The 19,482-nt window shown below is 42.3% G+C and overlaps 1 protein-coding gene across 2 annotated transcripts in view; it reads right to left on the bottom strand.

Annotated features, from left to right (window-relative positions):
- The window catches only part of jag2b (jagged canonical Notch ligand 2b), a 111,495-nt gene that overhangs the window by 66,657 nt on the left and 25,356 nt on the right, over positions 1-19,482 (bottom strand). For both annotated transcript variants that reach the window (XM_021612192.3, XM_021612194.3), the window contains exon 3: positions 6,215-6,269. In XM_021612192.3, coding sequence (XP_021467867.2) covers positions 6,215-6,269 — 55 coding nt within the window. The remainder of the gene's footprint in view (positions 1-6,214; positions 6,270-19,482) is intronic.

Here is a 19,482-nt window from a genome sequence, read left to right as displayed (position 1 = left end):
AACAACGCAAACAGCCTTTCAGGCTCTTTCCTGAGGTCCCCGGGGGCCCTACTGGAGGACATAATGTTGGTGAGTCAACACACACGCTAAATCTTATTGTGCCTCTGGTCATCACATGCATATATACATACCCTTTGAAAGTCAAGACATGTCAATAGGTGACATGTCTGGTGAGTATAAAAGGCCATGGAAGACATTTTCAGCTTCAGAAATTGTGTACAGATCCTTGCGACATGGGGCCGTGCATTATGCTGAAACATGAGGTGATGGCACAACAATGGCCCTCAAGAGCTCGTCACCATCTCGGTGCATTCAAATTACCATTGATAAAATGCAATTGTGTCCTTGTCCGTATTGCTAAATTACATTGAGGCGGCTTTTGGTAGAGAAATTAACATTAAATTCTCTGGCAACAGCTTTGGTGGACATTCCTGCAGTCAGCATGCCAATTGCGCTCTCCCTCAAAACTTGAGACATCTGTGGCATTGTGTCGAGTGACATGCTGTGTAATGATCATGCTGTTTAATCAGCTTCTTGATATGCCACACCTGTCAATAAACAAATTCACCCCACCACATTCATAGAACGTCTCATTACAAAATGCCCATTGCTGCTATAACAGCCTCCACTCTTCTGGGAAGGCTTACTGCTAGATGTTGGAACATTGCTGAGGGGAATTGCTTCCATTCAGCCTCAAGAGCATTAGTGAGGTCAGGCAATGTTGGGCTATTAACCTCTTCATCCTACCCCCTCCTTTTTCGAACATTCTGTTAAAAATCGCACAACATTTCAGCGTCCTGCTACTCATGCCAGGAATATAGTATATGCATATGATTAGTATGTGTGGATAGAAAACACTCTGAAGTTCCTAAAACTGGTTAAATCACGGCTGTGACTATAACAGAGCGTGTGTTTCATCGAAAAGCGCAAGAAAAACTGGTCACTGAAAGCTGAAAAAAGTATCCATGCGCCCCTTTCATGTATTGTTTAAAGGAAACCAAATGTAATATGGACACGGATGCAATTCCTACAGCTTCCACACGATGTCGCCAAAAACGTCATTTTCATTGACAAAAATCCTTTGAGACATTACCAATAGATCCGTCATTCCATCCAGCCTACCTCAATCAATTTTGGAAGATTGAAAAATGGACATTGTTTTCTTGAGTAGCTGCTATTGAATACAGATCGCCCAGTGATCAATTTGATCGCTTATTGACGTTTACAAATACCTAAAGTTGGGTTACAAAAGTAGGTTGAAGTGTTATGTCAAAGAATATAGGCAACTTATATAATTTTTTAAAATGACGTTGCGTGTTGGAAGAGAGCTTTTTTCCTGAAGCTGACAGGCTATACAAATGGATATTTTGGGCATTCATGGACGGATTTAAAATCGGGGAAAAATACCAATTTGTGATGTTTATGGGACATATAGGAGTGCCAACAAAGAATATCAAAGGTAATGAATGTTTTATATTTTATTTCTGCGTTTTTGTGTAGCGCCGGCTACGCTAATTCTTTTGTTTACGTCGCCTTCAGGCATTTTGGGGTGTTGCATGCTATCAGATAATAGCTTCTCATGCTTTCGCCGAAAAGCATTTTAAAAATCTGACTTGTTGGCTAGATTCACAAGGAGTGTAGCTTTAATTCAATACCCTGCATGTGTATTTTAATGAACGTTTGAGTTTTAACAAGTACATTTAGCGTAGCGCATTTGCATTTCCAGGTGCCTACTTGAGACGTCTGCGTCTCAAGTTGAATCAAGAAGTTAAGCCTGGCTCGAAGTCTGCGGTCCAATTTATCGAAAAGGTGTTTGATGAGGTTGAGGTCAGGGCTCTGTGTAGGCCAGTCAAGTCCTTCCACACCGATCTTGACTAACCATTTTTTTATGGCTCTCGCTTTGTGCACAGCGGCATTGTCATACTGAAAATAGGAAAGGCCCTTCCACAAACTTGGAAGCACAGAATCGTCTGGAATGTCATTGTATGCTGTAGCGGTACAATTTCCCTTCACTGGAACTAAGGGGCCTAGCCCGAACCATGAAAAACCACCCCAGATCATTACTACTCCAAACTTTAGTTGGCACAACGCATTGGGGCAGGTTGCGATCTCCTGGCATCCGTCAAACACAGATTTGTCCGTCAGACTGCCAGATGGTGAAGCGTGATTCATCACTCCAGAGAACGCGTTTACACTGCTCCAGAGTCCAATGGCGGCAAGCTTTATGCCACTCCAGCCGACGATTGGCATTGTGATCTTAGGCTTGTGTGCAGCTGCTCGGTCTTGGAAAGCATTTCACGAAGCTCCTGACGAACAGTTATTTTATGGACGTTACTTCCAGAGGCAGTTTGGAACTCAGTAGTGAGTGTTGCAACTGAGGACTGACGATTTCTACATGCACTCAGCGGCCCCGTTCTGTGAGCTTGTGTCGCCTACCACGTTGCGGCTGAGCCGTTATTGCTCCTAGACGTTTCCACTTCACAATAATAGCACTTACTGTTGACTGGGGCAGCTCTAGCAGGGCAGAAATTTGACAAACTGACTTGCTGGAATGGTGGCATCTTATGCAGGTGCCACATTGAAAGTCATTCTACTGTCAGTACAGGATATTCTACTGCCAATGTTTGTCTATGGAGATTGCATGGCTGGGTACTAAATTTTATACACCGGTCAGCAACGGATGTGGCTGAAATAGACGAACCCACTAATTTGAAGGGGTGTCCATATAGATTTGGCCATGTGTACCTAGATATCTAGTGTATTCCGAAAGTTCAGACCACGTGACGTTACAGCTTTATTCTAAAATGAATTAAAAATAAAATTTCCCTCACCAATCTACACACAACTCCACCATAATGACAAAGCAAAAACTGGTTTGTAAAAATTTTGCACATAAAAAAAAAAAAACTGAATACCTTATTTACATAAGAACTTTTGCTATTAAACTTGAAATTGAGATCAGGTTTCCAGTGATCATCCTTGAGAGGTTTCTACAACTTGGAGTCCACCTGTGGTAAATTCAATTGACTGGACATGATTTGAAAAGGCACACACCTGTGCCACAGTTGACAGTGCATGCATGTCAGAGCAAAAACCAAGCCATGAGGTCGAAGGAATTGTCCGTAGAGCTCCGAGACAGGATTGTGTCGAGGCACAGATCTGGGGAAGGGGACCAAAAATGTCTGCAGCATTCAAGGTCCCCAAGAACACAGTGGCCTCCATCATTCTTAAAACGGAAGACGCAAGACTCTACCTAGAGCTGGCTGCCCGGCCAAAATGTGTAATTGGGGGAGAAAGGTCTTGGTCAGGGAAGTGAGCAAGAACCCGTTGGTCACTCTGACATAGCGTCAGAGTTCCTCTGTGGAGATGGGAGAACCTTCCAGAAGAAGGACAGCCATCTCTGCAGCACTCGACCAATCATGGTCGAGTGGCCAGACGGAAGCCACTCCTTAGTAAAAAGACACGACAGCCCGCTTGGAGTTTACCAAAAGGCACCTAGAGTGTGTCAGACCATGAGAAACAAAGTTCTCTGGTCTGATGAAACCAAGATTGAACTCTTTGCCCTGAATGCAAAGTGTCACATCTGGAAGAAACCTGGTACCACCCCTATGGTGAAGCATGGTGACAGCATCATGCTGTGGGGATGTTTTTCAGTGGCAGGATCGAGGTAGCGATGAATGGAGGAAAGTACAGAGAGATCCTTGTTGAAAACCACTATTCAGACCTTTTCATTGTTAATACATTTGCAAGAATTTCCCCCCAAAAATGTTTTTGCTTTGTCATTATGGGGTGTGTAGGCAAGATAAAAAAATCTAAAATCAATTTTAATTGAGGTTGTAACAAAAATGTGGAAAAAGTCAAGGGGTGTAAATAATTTGAAGGCACTGTACATACGATTATTACATTTTGCTATATCAAAGTGTCGTATAAGATGCATGAAACTATAATAATAAAATAAATCAAATCATAGCAGCAGCTCTGTCAGTGAGTTAATGTGGATGCCACATACTTTGCAGTTTGGCAGCCATTAGAGCATGGTGACATCAGCATGGGGCTAAAGGGCTAGCGCCGCAGCGCTAATTAGCCAGTAGCTAGCCAACCCAGTCAGCCTTAATGGCTTACAGCCACACTATTTTAATTTCAAGACAGGACCGATGCCCCGTTTGCATCGTGATGCATTTCATTATGCGGTATGTCAACGTCATGCAATATCGTTGTTTCACAAAGCAAGACAAGCTGGAGGAGAATCTGTCAGAGGTTTAATTTGGGAGAATGTTAAGTAGGGCATTTTCATTTAAGACAGGAGAAACAGATCGTTTCAGTTGATAAAATATGTTTTGTTTAGTTACTTTTTCCTCAACTTGTTTCTAAAAGCTAGGCTTTACTGTAGCTAGCAACCTCCACCTAATAATCCTCAAACAAAAAAACACCACTACCGTCACAATAATCTAAAAAAGGGAAGGCAACAGAAAGTATAAATTGGCTTAAATGCCAATGTTTATTATTTTTTTAACAAAACAATATTCACTTACAGCAACAGGTAATTGTTTACAAGTTGCTAGCTATCCCGTAAACCCATCGTGGAAAACCACAAATGTTCTTATTTTGTGGTTTGGTAACTTCCTGTTCTTCGATGGACTCTGGACGGACTGAAGACGCACAGTATACGTTTCGAAACGGACGGAGACTACAACTACAAGGGGGCATTGGAATTCCTCTCCATTGTGGACAGCGCCCATTGAAATGATTGACATCTGGCGCAAAGTAATGGATTGCTTATGGTGAATGTGAATAACGCACCAGGCCGTGGCCAGACACTGATGAAAAACAGATGTAATTGACATTAGTTCATCAAAAGTAACAAGTTGCATAATAAAAACAAGTGTGGATGCTCTTCCGTACTCATCGTTGTCCGTCAACATATGAGCCACTGAAAAGCCATTGGATGATACATTTTTGACAGATTTATACAAGCTCTGTGGCCGCTGCTTAAACACAAAAAGTCAGTACCTGCAGCATTCACCAGGATACAGAATCAGAATGCATTCAGTAGTCTGCAGTTAGTAGTACATTGAAGAGGACAGCCGTGGGACCATGCGCACAGACACACACTAGCGTCCATCACCTCTGCTCACAACCTATATTCCTCCATCAGTTTTGCCTCTTCCTCACAACATTTCCTCAAGCAGTAAAAAGGGGAGATGGGAGCACACCCAGAGGACGGCCCAGGGAGAAAACAGGATACAGCTGCCAAGTGGCAAACCCTCGGAGCTAAAAACCCACACAAGTTTTTCTGAAGCCATTTCCACCAATAGGCCTATAGATTGTTATGCAGGGTAGGAGCAGACCAGTCTGTCTGTGCGAGGTGGTTGATAGTATCTGACACCAAAATGTTCTACAACCACTTGATTTGTGGTCGGGACTTGGAAGTAGTGCCGAGTGGCATATGATCCCAATCCTATCAACAACAAAAAAAGTTTGTGCCCATGTGGCAAAAGTGGGGCAAACGAACACACACACGTGTAGTTGCGCACACACACACACTCAGGATGAACGCTTTGTTCAATTATCATGTATAAAAAAAGTATATAACTCAATGTAGGATTTATTACGCAAATAAAAAGTTAATCAATTTAGATTTAAAAAAAATATATAATTATTGTGGAGCCCATGGCACTCCATGTGTTTTCGTCGAGGCAAGCCAGGATATTTCCAGATATCTGAACCACCCATTGCAACACACCTAACCCTCTTATCGCCCTAGAGGAGTGGTATATTTAATCTCAAATTGCATCGCTTCCATTAATCTAAACTCCGTGGGACTAAAACAATGGCCACCTAGCTACCCTCTGATGTTCCCTTTGATCAGGTAGGACTATTATGATTGGAAAGTGGAGACGTTACAAAATCGTGACAAACATTACTAGAGACACTTTGCTAGCATTAAACTCAGTGTCCAAAATGGCAGATATTTGCAATGGCTAATCAACTGCTAATCAACAGTAAATAAGATAATTGTTTTACTTCCCACAGTTAGCCATGATGATTAACTAGCCAGCTAATACAGTTCACCGTTAGCAAACGCGCCAACTCTATTCCTCCAGTTACAGTAGCGCTACCGTGTTAATAAAGTGTCTCCAAAAATTGAACGGTGGTAACCATGGTAATGGCAAAGAAAGGAAGGGTGAGTGGCTGTATGCAATTCTGTACTCACTGTTGCGGGTGGAGTTGTCCCAGTCCCAGGCCTCCACGATGAGGGAGTACGCCCGCTAGAGAGGGGAAAGAGGGGAGAGAGAGAGGAGAGAGAGAGAGGAGAGAGAGAGAGGAGAGAGAGAGAGAGAGGCGAGAGACAGAGGAGAGAGAGAGAGAGGAGAGAGAGAGGAGAGAGAGAGAGGAGAGAGTCAGAACTCATGACCGTCGGTGCTCTAACATGTGTACATTCTGCCAAAGAGCATTATTCCTGAACTAGAAATGCGGCACAGGAGCACCTTGCCTAGAAAAAAAATAGAGCCATGGGAGACACATGGCCTACGCACAATGTGTGTGTTGAAAAATAGGGGTGTCAAATGATTAAATAAAATTGAGTTAGTTAACTACATAAAACCATGTGACGAAGAGTAATCACATTTTACCCTAATTATGTTTAAAGATTTAAAACATTGGGTTGTAGGTAGTGGGGCAAAAAATTATTTAGTCAGCCACCAATTGTGCAAGTTCTCCCACTTAAAAAGATGAGGCCTTTTCATCATAGTTACACGTCAACTGACAGACAAAATTAGAAGAAAAAAAATCCAGAAAATCACATTGTAGGATTTTTAATGAATTTATTAGCAAATTATGGTGGAAAATAAGTATTTGGTCAATAACAAAAGTTTCTCAATACTTTGTTATATACCCTTTGTTGGCAATGGCAGAGGTCAAACGGTTTCTGTACGTGTTCACAAGGTTTTCACACACGGTTGCTGGTATTTTGGCCCATTCCTCCATGCAGATCTCCTCTAGAGCAGTGATGTTTTGGGGCTGTTGCTGGGCAACACAGACTTTCAAAGACCATGGAAGTTTTCCAATGCCTCACAAAGGGCACCTATTAGTAGATGGGGGAAGCACACATTGAATATCCCTTTGAACATGAAGTTATTAAATTACACTTTGGATGGTGTATCAATACACCCAGTCACTACAAAGACACATGCGTCTTAACTGCAGGAGAGGAAGGAAACTGCTCAACGATTTCACCATGAGGCCAATGGTGACTTTAAAAACAGGGAGTAAGGTTACACAATGTGATTACTGTGGATAGTCAGTCAGATTAATATAATAGTTTGATTAAAATGTTTGCATGCTTGGCAAGAAGGATCTCTAATAATCCTGTTTACATGGACACATCTGAAATCAGCCTACCTGATGGCACTCTGATAAATGCAGCAACGTTATTTTTGTTTAGCGTATTTGAATGATTGTGGTGTTTTAAAATCGGCCTATTCTTACTTCGTTTTTGACCGTACCCAGATTATGATAAGCAAAGTAAGGTGTTTGCATGACTATTGAATACTCTGCCCGCTGCCATAATCAGTTTAAATATTGAATTATTACTGTGCATATAAACACTCATTTAGTGTTTAACTTCTCTAGGGTAAAGGGCAGCATTCGGAATTTTGGATGAAAAGCATGCCCAAATTAAACGGCCTGCTACTCGGGCCCAGAAGATATGATATGCATATAACTGGTAGATTTGGATAGAAAACACTGAAGTTTCCAAAACTGTTACAATAGTGTATGAGTATAACAGAACTGATTTGGCAGGCAAGAACCTGAGAAAACTCCATTCAGGAATTTTTTATTTTTTTTGGTTTTGTAGTTTCTATTAAATGCCATTAACTTAGGACATTGACTTAGGACTCAATTTGCATTTCCTATGCCTTCCACTAAATATCAAGTATTTAGAAATTGTTTCATGCTTGTATTCTTATAAATGAGGGAGTAAGACCAGTCTGAATGAGTGGACCCTGACTTGTCACAGAGCTTTTCATGCGCAATTCCGAGAGTGCATTTCTTGTTTACCTTTTATATTGACAACGTTATTGTCCGGTTGAAATATTATAGATCATTTAGGCTAAAAACAACCTGAAGATTGAATATAAACATCGTTTGACATGTTTCTATGAACTTTACGGATACAATTTGGATTGTCTGCCTGTTTTGATTGCGTTTGAGCCTGTGGATTACTGAAGAAAACGCAAACAAAACTGAGGTTTTTGGATAAAAAGAGACTGTCGAACAAAAGGAACATTTGAGTAAATTAATGTCTTCTGAGTGCCACCATATGAAGATCAAAGGTAAGGGATTAATCTTCTCTATTTCTGAGTTTTGTAGAGCTTCGGCTTGGCTGGTTACTGTTTGTAATAATTTGTCAACTGGGCTATGTTCTCAAATAATAGTAAGGTATGCTTTCGCCGTAAAGCATTTTTTAAATCTGACATCGTGGTTGGATTCACAAGTTAATATTCTTTAAACCTATGTAAAATGTTTTGTTTTCTGAATTTTTATAATGAGTATTTCTGTATTTGAATTTGGCGTCTGCAATCTCACTGGATGTTGGCCAGATGGGACGCTAGCATCCCACATACCCTAGAGGTTAATGGTTGTGATAGAAAACTGAGGATCGATCAAAAACATAGTTAATCCACAATACTAACTTCATTGACAGAGTGAAAAAACAGAAGCCTGTACAGAATAAAAATATCCCAGAACATCCACGCTGTTTGCAACAAGACAATTAAGTAATACTGCAAAGAAATCTGGCAAAGTAATTCCCTTTTTGTCCCAAATACAAGGTATTGATCTGCCCCAAACATATTACCACTCTCCATATTTCAAGCATAGTGTTGGCTGCATCATGTTATGGGTATGCTTATAATCGTTAAAGAATGTGGAGTTTTTCCAGGGATAAAAAAAAAGAAAAAAGAATGGAGCTAAGCACAGGCAAAATCCTAGAGGAAAACCTTGTTCAGTCTGCTTTCCACCATACACTAGGACAGGGGTGTCAAAGTCAAATGGACGGAGGGCCAAATAAAAAAATCAGCTACAAGACGAGGGCCGGACTGTTCGAATGTTCATTGAAAAATTTTTAAATGACGCATATAGTCTAGTGAACCTAATTGAACCTACTGAAAACCTAACAAATATATTACAATATGATCAGATAAATAAAGCAATATTTTCTTATGGCTCTGTCAGTAATCTTTAATTTTCAACAGACACAAAAGACAAATTTCCTTTATATAAATATCCCCATAACATGAACATTAAATGAAAGAAACCGGTATTCAAGGCACCATCAGTAGACTATATTTTCTATTTTAGCAAAAGTGGGCTAAATTTACTTCAAAGAAAAAACAATAATAGCAATTTTCTATCATCCACTCAACTGAAATATTTTTAAAATATAATTGGATTGAAATACAAAAAAATAAAGTGCAAAAATCTATTAATCAAAAACAACACTTTGTTTAAGGAGAAGTAACATGCAGTGAAAACAAATATTAAATGTTAACTTTTAAACTTGAACTGAGTAAAAACTCTAAATATGTGATTGCACAGTAATGTTCACTTGTTTGAGGTTGAGGGTGATACTTGGTGGTGTCCCATCTTTTCCACAAGTTCATCAATGTTCGGGGTAAGGCTCTGAGCTGAAGAAATCCTCAGAATTGAGTGGAGGTGTTCAGCAGTAAGTCGACTTCTGTGTGATGTTTTGTTCAGGTTCATCAAAGAAAACAGTTGTTCACACAGGTATGTGCTGCCAAACATAGACAACGTTTGAGCAGCCTGGATGCGCAGCTGGGGCATTGTGCCGGGGAGGAAACGGGCAAACTCCGCAGCACCCACTGCCGCATATTTTTCCCTCAGTGCATCATTGCATTGGAGGTCAATCAACTCCATTTGGAGGTTTGGTGGTGAGCTTTCCACGTCAACAGCAAATGGGTTACCGAGCAGTTCCAACCTGCTTTTTTTGTGCTTCAAAGTCAGCAAATCGGCGTCGAAAGTCAGTGGTAAGCATACCTATTTTATCAGCCAACTGTGTGCTCGGGAACGCACTGGTAGAGAGCTTCTCTTTCATGGTCTGGCAGCTGGGAAAGTGGCTCAAATTTTCTTTCCGCATCTGCGTCTCCCACAGAGTCAGTTTGGTTTTAAATGCCTTCACTGTACTGTACATATCAGAGATGACACGATCCCGACCCTGCAGCTGCAAGTTTATTGCATTCAGATGACTCGTAATGTCACACAGAAAAGCCATTTCACACAGAAACATTTCGTCTCGGAGTTGTGTTGTGTCTTTCCCTTTGCTGTCCAAGAATAGACAAATCTCCTCACGAAGCTCGAAACATCTTTGAAGCACCTTTCCCTGGCTTAGCCATCGCACCTCTGTGTGATAAGGCAAATCACCATGCTCCGTTTCTAACTCCGTCAGAAATGCCTTGAACTGGCGGTGATTCAAACCTTTGGCTCTGATAAAGTTAACTGTGCGCGTGATGATGCTCATTACATGCTCCATTTTCAAGGCTTTACCGCACAACGCTTCCTGGTGTATGATACAATGATAAGCTGTCAGCTCACCTGTCGCGTTTTCCTCTTGCATCTTTTCCCGTATATTCGCCACCAGTCCGCTCCTGTGTCCACACATCGCAGGTGCTCCGTCGGTTGTCAAACCCACGAGTTTTTCCCAAGGCAGCTCCATCTCATTTACACATCTTGACACCTCTTCATACAAATCATGCCCCGTAGTTGTGCCATGCATAGGACGTAAAGCCAAAAACTCCTCTGTCACGCTTAGGCTGGAGTCCACTCCGCGGATGAAAATTGACAACTGGGCAATGTCAGAAATGTCGGTGCTCTCATCCACAGCCAAGGAATATGCAATAAAATCTTTTCCCTTTTTCACAAGCTGCTCTTTTAGATTGATGGACAACTGGTCTACTCTCTCGGCAATGGTGTTTCTGCTCAGACTCACATTTAAAAAGAGTTGCCTTTTTTCTGGGCAAACTTCATCACAAACTTTAATCATGCAGTTTTTGATGAAATCCCCCTCCGTAAATGGCCGGGCTGATTTAGCGATCTCTTCTGCCAAAATAAAACTGGCCTTGACAGCAGCCTGGCCTTGTGATTTGGCTTTTTTGAACAGAGCCTGTCGAGATTTGAGGCCTCGTTTTAATTCCTCTGCCTTTTGTAGCCTTTGTTCCATGTCCATATTCTTGTTTTTGTCCGCGTGTTTCGTTTCATAATGTCGTCTCAGATTATACTCTTTCAGTACCGCCACACTTTCTCCACACAGAAGACACACAGGTTTTCCAGCTACCTTCGTGAACATATACTCCGACTCCCACCTTGTTTGAAACCCCCGGTTCTCAGTATCCACCTTCCGTTTTGCCATTTTTGATGGGTATCTGAAAGTTAATTTTACTGTGATGCTGACGACTGCTGTGCCAATAAATATTGAAATGAAGCAGCCTACTGCTCGGTGCGTCACCTTTGCATTGTGGGAAATGTAGTATTGGTGCGTGTAAAAGATCTGCGGGCTGCCGGCTTGCTGCGGGCCGGTTCTAATAATAAATCAAGATCATCCCAGGGGCCGTAAAAAACCTTCTTGCGGGCCGGATGTGGCCCGCGGGCCTTGACTCTGACATATGTGCACTAGGAGATCAATTCACCTTTCAGCAGGACAATAACCTAAAACAAGTCCAAATCTACACTGGAGTTGCTTACCAAGAAGACAGTGAATGTTCCTTAGTGACCGAACTACAGTGGACTTAGATCTGCAAGACCTGAAAATGGTTGTTAAGCAATTATCAACAACCAATTTGACAGAGCTTGAAGAATTTTTTAAATGTTACAATCTAGTTCTGCAAAGCGCTTCGAGACATTCCCAGAAAGACTTAGAAGCGTAATTGCTGCCAAAAGTGATTCTAACATGTATTAACTCTGGGGGTTGAATACATACCTAATCAAGAGTGTTTTATTTTCCATGAATTTGTTACAAATGTTTTAATTTTTCTTCAACTTTGACAGAGTATTTTGTGTATACCGTTGACAACAATTTAAATAATTTAAAATTCTATTTGAATGAAAAGTCAAGGGGTGTGAATACTTCCTGGAGGCACTATTTTGATTACAGGGCAGGAAAAGTACAACATCTAAGTAAACACTTTAAGTAATAATAACAGATAAACCAAGTCTGAGTTCATGTAAAATGTCATACAGCTATTAGATCTAGCCTAGGCTACTTCTTAGCCACTAGTCACAATTTGATAGAACTAAAATTGGAGTCATTTGCTTAAATCTTTTGACCTGAAAACTACAGCAAAACAATTCGCTAAAAATAGAATGGATGGCATGTTCTGATTAAAATAAATGTGGGAAATTAAGACTTGAATCTAGAGGCATTCAGCCATTGCATTCTGAACATTCTCGTTTGGTTAACTAGCTAGCTACTTCGAGCCAATTAAGTATTTGCTGTTATCTAAAGAAAACACCAGGGGAATGGGGTTAATGGTTGAACGTTCTATAAAATGTTGCTTAAATTGTTACTCAAAGCTGTGCATAGTGACTGTCTTAGCACCGCAAGAGAGCTTGCTATACTGCTGCTGCCGCCCGAGAGCACAGTGCGCATTGTCTACCGAGCTTAAGGGTCCGTGCGGGAAAATATTTTTGGGGTGAAAAAAAAAACTTGCGATTAAATGAGTAAAAAAAATAATAATAAAAAAAAAAAAAAAAGTGTTAAATCCAAAAGTGAATTACAGTTAACGCGTTAAATTTGACAGCCCTGGCTGAAACGTGTCAGTTTCTACATCAGGGTTAGTCAAATCCAACACCTCAAGGTACACAGTCCTGCTGGTTTACTTTCCTCCCCGGTAGGTACATTTATTGACAGGCAGGGGGGGGACCATAGGACAGAGTTTGGGGAAACCCTGGATTAAGGACACTGATTGGAAGGAAGGTCTTGTTCATTGGGGCGTACAACAGAAAAGGTTTTAAAAGTTTAAAACGTTTTGCAGGTCCAGGTAGTCCCCCACCCTCCCTGTTTGTCGGTTTTATTCCATTTGATGTCGAATGAATACAACCCAGTTTTTACTGTGGCCTTTGAGATATCAAGAACTAGTCATTGTGAGGGGTCGCTGTATATTCAGGTGATCCCCGTCCATCTTTCCTTCAATTTTTTGGAAAGAAAAATAGTAATCCTATCATGATTCTGTTCCTCCTCCAGTGAGGCATAAGATCCAGTTGTCATGTTGATATTCACAGAAAGTACAAAACATTAGTAACCCCTTCCCAATATTGAGTTGCACCCCTTTTTGCCCTCAGAACAGCCTCAATTCGGGCACGGACCGGAAAGCGTGCCACAGGAATGTTGGCCCATATTGACTCCAATGCTTCCCACAGTTGTGTCAAGTTGGCTGGATGTCCTTTGGGTGGTGGAACCTTTCTTCATAGACATAGCAAACTATTGAGCGTGAAAATCCCAGCAGCGTTGCATTCTTGACAAAAAAGGTGCACCTGGCACCTACTACCAAGCATCATTCAAAAGGCCTCTGAATGGCACACATACAATCCATGTCTATTGTCTCAAGGCTTAATTCTTTAAACCGTCTCCTGCCCTTCATCTACACGGATTGAAGTGGATTTAACAAGTAACATTAGCTTTCACCTGGATTCACCTGGTCAGTCTGTCGTGGAATGAGCAGGTTCTCCTAATGTTTTAGACACTGAGTGTAGGATATACCATGACTGAGGATACTGTACTATCAGTCAGGCGATGGGGAGCAGAACCGGAGTCAGACTCAAAGACCCATCCCTTCCCCCTGGGAATGAAATCATGACATAAAACGGAGCAACTGATCCAGGCTACTTCCCCCTTTAGGCATTTAAGATTGGTTGTTATCCAAAGTGGAGTTGTAACTCCACTTTGCCCGCTGGTAGGCAAATTGGACATTTTCATATTTCTTACACCTATGCAATGCTTTCAAATCTACACGTGCCTCTAGGGGCTGTCGCTGTATAGACCGGGCCAATAACACTTTGCCACCACTACATTCAACCCTTGTCGTTAGTCCTACTCCACCATTTCCAATGTGATGTAACATAACTTCACAAGCAGTCTCATTAGCTGACTACCGCTGTGGCTATGCCACTGATATATGCACTATATGTTTAGTGAGGGAGATTGTAAAGTTGGTATGACGAGGAGAGGCACAGAAGGAGAGAACGGACTGTGGTGTGTGTGTTGATCTGATCGAGGGGATCCTACTGGCTGGCTGTGCACTGCTGTGGGATTAAAGTGGGTTGTCTGGGAGGGTGCGAGTGTGTAGAGAGATTGGGCAGAGGCTGGGGATGGGGACACGGAGCTTGGCTAGGACATGCCTAGGATGGCTGCCTGCCTGTCTGCCACCCTCCTGTCTGATGCAGACGCACAACAGATGCGCCTCTCCAAAGATGGATTATTTGACATGGATCATCCCATGACACGCAGTGCAGCTTCTGACCAACCCCCCCCCCCCCCCACGGGTGGGCCGGCTGCCCCGGTCTGTGTGTGTCCATGCGTGAGGGGCCTCATATGAATGTGTACATTTATGGGGGTCCTGAATGGTGATTGTCTGTTTAGGATGTGCAACCATGTGGGGGGGGGCTGACCAACACATCTGTCTGGGTTTGTGGAATCTGAGCATGTGTAGCCTTTACATGTGACAAAATGTGCGTGCGCATGTCTACACATGCATTTGTTGTGTGTGTGTGTGTGTGTGTGTGTGTGTGTGTGTGTGTGTGCGCGCGCGCGAGAGAGAGGCAGTCATTAGCGCTAGAAAGGAGAGTATTTCTATTACGTGTGTTTGTGTGCATGAGAAAAACAGAGCGGTAGCACAAGAGGGTGTCTGTATTCTTGTGTGAGTATATGATAAAGAGTGATGTTAGCATCAGGAGAGAGAGCGTCAGTAGCGCGCGAGAGAAGAGGGGGCCAGTCAGTCTCATTTAACACACACACCCTCTCCCTCAGTGATTAGGTGGATTAAGTGACAGCTGCCGCAATGGATGGATGGGGGGGGGGGGGATAAAGGAGGAGTGTGGGCAAGCGATGGAACAAAGACTCAGGTCCCCAACAGTGTCAACCCCCCTCCCCCCAAAGAGACACCGGTGCTCCACATTCCAGAAAAACACACTTTGAAGGCTCAAAATACCTACAAATACCAATACCCCCACCCACATGCTTGTGGGCACAAGTGTACACATTTGATTTTTTTTTTTTCCATAATGTCAGGTGCAATGAAATGTGTTGTTTTACAGGGTCAGCATAGTACGGCGCCCCTGGATTACATTAGGGTTAAGTGCTTTGCAAGTGCATTACACACACGCCATTATAAGTGAGATGAACTTGATGTTCTCCCCATATTGTACACCCCAGGCAATAGGAGCCGCTTGCTGCTGATCATATGACGCCTAAACACGTCTAGAGACAAGTCTGGGAACCACAATAAGAGACTGCTGTTCTAAAGTGTGATGTAAGAATATAGGTTCACACGCGCAACAAAACCTTGGACCATAATTCACATGCACAAGTGCCCTTGGATGCTCGACACCCACCCACCTAGACCCTTCTTTAGAGGATTACAGGATTTAAAACCGTATAGGGGGATATGGAGAATGAGACACGCCTTACACCCCTTGACCAATAAAGCATTAGGACTATGTTAACAAGGAAGTCCACCACTCAGACTTAGGCTAAATATGGAGGTCTAATTTGCTCACGCCTTATCAATCGGGGGGGGGGGGGGGGGTCTGGTGGCTACAGGCTGAGAGCAGACAGCATGGTGCGGGGGGGGGGGGGCAGAATTCAAAGAGGGCTGAGACTGCCATAGGTTCCCACACTAGGGGATGAGGGGCAGAGTTGGCTGGTGGGAGAAGAGGATTGGAGGGAAGTGGCCTTAAATTATAGGGCTGGGGAGTTGAGAACGGTGGCAATTGAGTGGTGAGGTGGTGGGAGGGGGAGGTTATGTAGGCCTAGTTGTAATATTGTGCTTTAGGTCCCTTGAGACTTAATCAGAACAGCTCCAGGGTTAAGTTTCCCCTGGGTACAGATGTGGATCAACATTCACTCCCCAATCCTAGGGCTATGACAAGACCAGTGTCGCAATATTTTTTTCTATGGCAAATATGAAAACACGAAGCAGATCTAACTTTTTGGTCCTTTAAAAACCTGCTGAATGTACAACTGGGCGTGAGAAAGTTTGGAAAAAAATAAAAATGTGACTCTGGATGATAACATGTTTTCAAAAAGAACTTAAAATTTGCTTCTGGTATCATCCCTACTAAATCCCTTCTTTTTTATATAACCATTAAATGGGGAAAAGCATAACTGACCCAAGATCAGCATCTAGTGGCAGGGTTGAGGGAGCTTTATAATTATTTTAATAATCAATAAATTACAAAAACAGAAGAAAAATATAGAAATGCAACGTGTAAAGTGTTGGTCCCATGTTTCATGAGCTGAAATAAAAGATCAAAGAAGTGTTCTATGCACAAACACTTAATTCTCTCAAATGTTGAGCACCAAGTTGTTAACATCTGTTAGTGAGGAAAGCTCATTTGCCAAGATAATCCATCCACCTGACAGGTGTGACATACCAGAGAGGTTGGCAGAAAATGTAAACGTTAATTTCTCTACCAATGTTGGTTTAGAGAATTTAGCAGTACGTCCAACTGGCCTGACAATGTGTAACCACGCCAACCCAGGCCCTCCACATCAGTCTTCACTTGCAGGATTGTCTGAGACCAGCTACCCGGACAGCTGATGAAACAGAAGTATTTGTCTGTAATAAAGCAATTGTGGTGAATAACTCATTCTGATTGGCTTGGCCTATGCCCTCCCAAGCTCACCCATGGCTGCTCCATGACCAGTCATGTGAATTCCGTAGATTAAAGGCCTAATGATTATTTTTTATTATTATTTTTTTTCCCACCTTTATTTAACCAGGTAGGCTAGTTGAGAACAAGTTCTCATTTGCAACTGCGACCTGGCCAAGATAAAGCATAGCAGTGTGAACAGACAACAGAGTTACACATGGAGTAAACAATTAAGAAGTCAATAACACAGTAGAAAAAAGGAGAGTCTATATACATTGTGTGCAAAAGGCATGAGGTAGGCGAATAATTAAAATTTTGCAGATTAACACTGGAGTGATAAATGATCAGATGGTCATGTACAGGTAGAGATACTGGTGTGCAAAAGAGCAGAAAAGTAAATAAATCTATATAAACAGTATGGTGATGAGGTAGGTAAAATTGGGTGGGCTATTTACCGATAGACTATGTACAGCTGCAGCGATCGGTTAGTTGCTCAGATAGCAGATGTTTGAAGTTGGTGAGGGAGATAAGTCTCTAACTTCAGCGATTTTTTGCAATTCGTTCCAGTCACAGGCAGCAGAGAACTGGAACGAAAGGAGGCCAAATGAGTGGTGGCTTTAGGGATGATCAGTGAGATACACCTGCTGGAGCGCGTGCTACGGGTGGGTGTTGCCATCGTGACCAGTGAACTGAGATAAGGCAGAGCTTTACCTAGCATGGACTTGTAGATGACCTGGAGCCAGTGGGTCTGGCGACGAATATGTATTGAGGGCCAGCCGACTAGAGCATACAGGTCGCAGTGGTGGGTGGTATAAGTTGCTTTAGTAACAAAACGGATGGCACTGTGATAGCAAACTGGATGCAGTTTGCTGAGTAGAGTGTTAGAAGCTATTTTGTAGATGACGTCGCCGAAGTCGAGGATCGGTAGGATAGTCAGTTTTACTAGGGTAAGTTTGGCGGCGTGAGTGAAGGAGGCTTTGTTGCGGAATAGTTGTAATTGGAGATGTTTAATATGAGTCTGGAAGGAGAGTTTACAGTCTAGCCAGACACCTAGGTACTTATAGATGTCCACATATTCTAGGTCGGAACCATCCAGGGTGGTGATGCTAATCGGGCGTGCCGGGTGCTGGCAGCGAACGGTTGAAAAGCATGCATTTGGTTTTACTAGCGTTTAAGAGCAGTTGGAGGCCACGGAAAGAGTGTTGTATGGCATTGAAGCTCGTTTGGAGGTTAGATAGCACAGTGTCCAAGGACGGGCCGGACGTATACAGAATGGTGTCGTCTGCGTAGAGGTGGATCAGGGAATCGCCCGCAGCAAGAGCAACATCATTGATATATACAGAGAAAAGAGAAAAGAGTCGGCCCGAGAATTTAACCCTGTGGCACCCCCATAGAGACCCATAGAGACTTAACTTATGAACTGTATCTCAGTAAATAGTTGAAATGGTTACGTTTATATTTTTGTACAGTAAATTATTTGTTATTATTATTTTTTTTTATAATTACAACAAAAAAAATGCACAGTAAATATAGATAGCGGACCAAGAGTTCCCATCAAGCCAAGTAGTTGAAACCCAGACACTGGGATTGGTTAGCGCCACACTGCAAGGCATTTTGGTAAAGGGAGTTCATTAGCTTAACATGCAGAAGTAAAAAAGAATATTGACATGCCACTTTTTATGATGTTGATATTTGCATTGGGTGGAACTAAGTTGATCATTCATTTTGATAGCTGAAAGCGTCCAGGCAACATCTCCCTTGAAATAAATTGTGTGGGTACGTATCCCTAGAAAATAAAGAATTTACTTCTGTGAAATGCTTAAAACATGACCCGCCAAACTGCGCTTTTATCACCCGCCCTCTTAACCCGGAAGCCAGCTGCACCAATGTGTTGGAGGAAACACTGTTCAACTGATGACAGAGTCAGCCTGCAGGCACCCGGCCCGCCACAAGGAGTCGCTAGAGCACAAACCAAGTATTTCAAACCAAGAATTTGGACACATTTTATGTTACAACATGGAAATAAAATTGATTTAACTGTCTGTCCTTTGTCAATGACCCACACAATACACTATCAAAGTGGAAGAAAAATACATACATTTATGAAAAATAAAATATATTGAAGTATTCAACCCCAAGTCAAGACATGTTAGAACAGCCTTTGGCAGCGACTACAGCTGTGAGTGTTTTGGGGTAAGTCTAAGAGCTTTGCATAACTGAATTGTACAATATTTGTCCATTCTTAAAATTATACAAGCTCTGTCAAGTTGGTTATTGATTATTGCTAGACAGCCATTTTCAACATGATTTAAGTCAAAACTAACTAGGCAACTCAGTAACATTCATGTTGTCTTGGTAAGCAACTCGTGTATATTTGGCCTTGTTTTAGGAAATGGTCTTGCTGAAAGGTGAATGTCTCCCAGTGTCTGTTGGAAAGCAGTCTGAACCAGGTTTTTGCCGTGCTTACTTCACTCCAGTTCCTTAGATCAAAAATAACCTCATCCTTGCCGATAACAAGCACCTACATAACATGATGCAGCCACCACCAAGCTTGACAATATGCAAAGTGGTATGCTGTGATGTTGGATTTGCCCTTAA

The sequence above is a fragment of the Oncorhynchus mykiss genome, chromosome 8 (genome assembly GCF_057628025.1).
Source record: "Oncorhynchus mykiss isolate SJ-2025 chromosome 8, ASM5762802v1, whole genome shotgun sequence".
NCBI lineage: Eukaryota > Metazoa > Chordata > Actinopteri > Salmoniformes > Salmonidae > Oncorhynchus > Oncorhynchus mykiss.
Note: the sequence above shows the minus strand (reverse complement) of the source record. Positions and strands in the feature narration are given on the sequence as shown.